General features: G+C 36.2%; 1 protein-coding gene across 1 annotated transcript; it reads right to left on the reverse strand.

Moving 5' to 3' along the window:
• Positions 1 to 381: 381 nt before the first annotated feature.
• mRpL45 (mitochondrial ribosomal protein L45) lies at positions 382 to 1,713 on the reverse strand. Its single transcript, XM_073973480.1, has 2 exons — positions 1,557 to 1,713; positions 382 to 1,491 (listed from the first exon to the last, which is right to left on the reverse strand). Exons 1-2 carry the CDS (start codon positions 1,599 to 1,601, stop codon positions 460 to 462), a joined length of 1,077 nt encoding a protein of 358 aa, XP_073829581.1. The 5' UTR covers positions 1,602 to 1,713; the 3' UTR covers positions 382 to 459.
• Positions 1,714 to 2,179: the final 466 nt, after the last annotated feature.

The raw sequence follows: 2,179 nt of genomic DNA on the forward strand, positions 1-2,179 counted from the left end.
AGGACAAATAGTCATAGAGTTAACTTTAAATGTAAAGGGAACGCAGTGTTAAACATTTGAAGGATATTAAACACTTGACATATCCTTGATCAAGGACATTGATATCCCCAACTGTAATAATGATTTTTACATGTTAGAATCTCCTTTTACTGTTTGTGGGTAATATCATACTAATTTCATAAAATCATAAATAATAAATGTTGGGTTGAAAAAGAAAAAAAAAAACAAACTGAAGGTAAGAAGTCAAAAATATTTTCCGATTCTATAAACAGAAAAAATTAGGAAAAGAAACAAACCAAAGTAAACAACTCAAAGTATTGTCCATATCCAAAAATCCTAATGAGCAACAAAACGTAAAACTAAATAAAAACAACGTAAAAATTATACTAAATAACATATTTATTAAACAGTATTCAAACGTAAGCGCTTAAAGTGCCAACCCAACATTAAATAATATAATCAAATGGCCGTAGCATTTGGTTTGGTTGTCGATGATCCTGTCGATGTGGATGCTGCAGCTGCTGTTGTTGCAACTTTTACCTCTTCACTTTCGGCACCACCAGCCTCCAATTTCTTTTGACCTTCCTCCAATTGTTTGGGCTCAACCGCCACCTCTTCCACGGCATCTTCAATTAATTGGTATGTAATGGGTGCTGGTTGTTTGGGTGGCAACCAATCGGGTATAATCTTATCATGTAAACGCCAACGACCATATTCATTGGAAATATGTTTCTCAAACACCACATATTCCAAAACATCTTTGGCCAAAATTTCACTACCATGCATAAGGCGGCCAAAACGATCATATATGGCCAACATTTGTTGTGTATGGAAACGTACAGTAACCTGGGCGAAGAGATTTTCCTTGGAAATAACATCTGTTACACGAGCATGTACCATACGAGGTGGCTCCAATGACTTGAGGAATGTCCAACGTATAGTTTTATCCTTAACATTGTGCATCATTTCTGGATAGCAACGTTCGGTAACATGTTCTCTCAGTTTATGTTTTTCCTTATCGGCCATATATCTGTGGGCAGCTATATAAATATCTTGGGCAAGGGTGGGGAAATTATCGGTATCGAAATCCTCCTCATAGGTACGAATTTTACGCACCGCCAACATACTTTTGGACTTCTTTTCCAAAAACTCAAATTTTTGCTTAGCACCGGCAGTGGATATGAAGGACTTTTTACCATCGCCTTCTGGTGGTACATACGCTTCAAAAATGCCACCAGTGCAACTAATGTGGAATGGTCTCTCCAACCAGGGACGGGGTGGTAGGAAACCACGTTCTTTCATGCGTTTCTTTAGCTCATCTTGTGGCAATTCACTGGCCTTCTCTTGGAAGTCAGGTAAATCCATTTTGACAAACTTCAGTTTGCGTAGCTTTTTGAACTTGGGATTCCAATGTTTTGTTTGACGATGGCGCACCTGCTGGCTTTGCACCAGCGATTGTACAGCCGGTGTCAGCATGCCTGGTTGTACACACTAGAGAAGACATTTTAAGAAAAAAATATTATTGCTTTTGGGTTTCACACAAATTATAACTTTACCTGCAAGAATTTTATGCAGTTCCTTGTGGAGGATAATAATTCCATAGTTTACGTAAGTTTTAATTGATATTTTTTTTTTAGAGGAAAACAAAACTCCTCCTCAATGCTCCACAATAATTTTATACAATCAACCATATGTTGGAAAATGACATCGGGCACAGTGTTGCCAATGTGTAATTACTGTAATTAACAATCAGCTGTTTTAAGGGCCACGGCAACATAACAAGTTAAGGGCTCTAATAATTGATTGGTGATGTAGTGTCATGCATAAGTAGTAGGATTCTCTAAAAATCGTTAAAATTAAAATGCGTATAATTTCGGTAATTAACGATATCATTCGGTAAGTTAGCGACAAATAAAAATTAGTCGTAAAGTTCTACCGTTAGCAAGAGTGTTGTCAACTTTTATTTGAACTTTTCATTCATAATTTTGCGTTTTAATTTGACCGATTTTTGTTGGTAACAAAAAAATGCCCTAGAGAATCCCACTACAGTAGTGGAATGCTGTAACACATTTTTTGAGTTACCGACAAAAATCGATAAAATTAAAACGCAAAATTATGAATGAAAAAAAATTAATAAAAATTGAAAACACTGTTGCTATCGGTAGGACTTAAACTCCGT

This window comes from Musca autumnalis, unplaced genomic scaffold, assembly GCF_047663935.1.
Source record: "Musca autumnalis isolate F117 unplaced genomic scaffold, ASM4766393v1 scaffold_1, whole genome shotgun sequence".
NCBI classification, from domain to species: domain Eukaryota; kingdom Metazoa; phylum Arthropoda; class Insecta; order Diptera; family Muscidae; genus Musca; species Musca autumnalis.

What these genes read in the sequence shown, in the direction of transcription:
- mRpL45 (XM_073973480.1), bottom strand. Translation starts at nt 1,601, where the DNA reads ATGGAATTATTATCCTCCACAAGGAACTGCATAAAATTCTTGCAG. An exon ending in ACTGCATAAAATTCTTGCAG is followed by an intron (nt 1,492 to 1,556) that starts GTAAAGTTATAA and finishes TGTCTTCTCTAG; the next exon opens with TGTGTACAACCAGGCATGCT.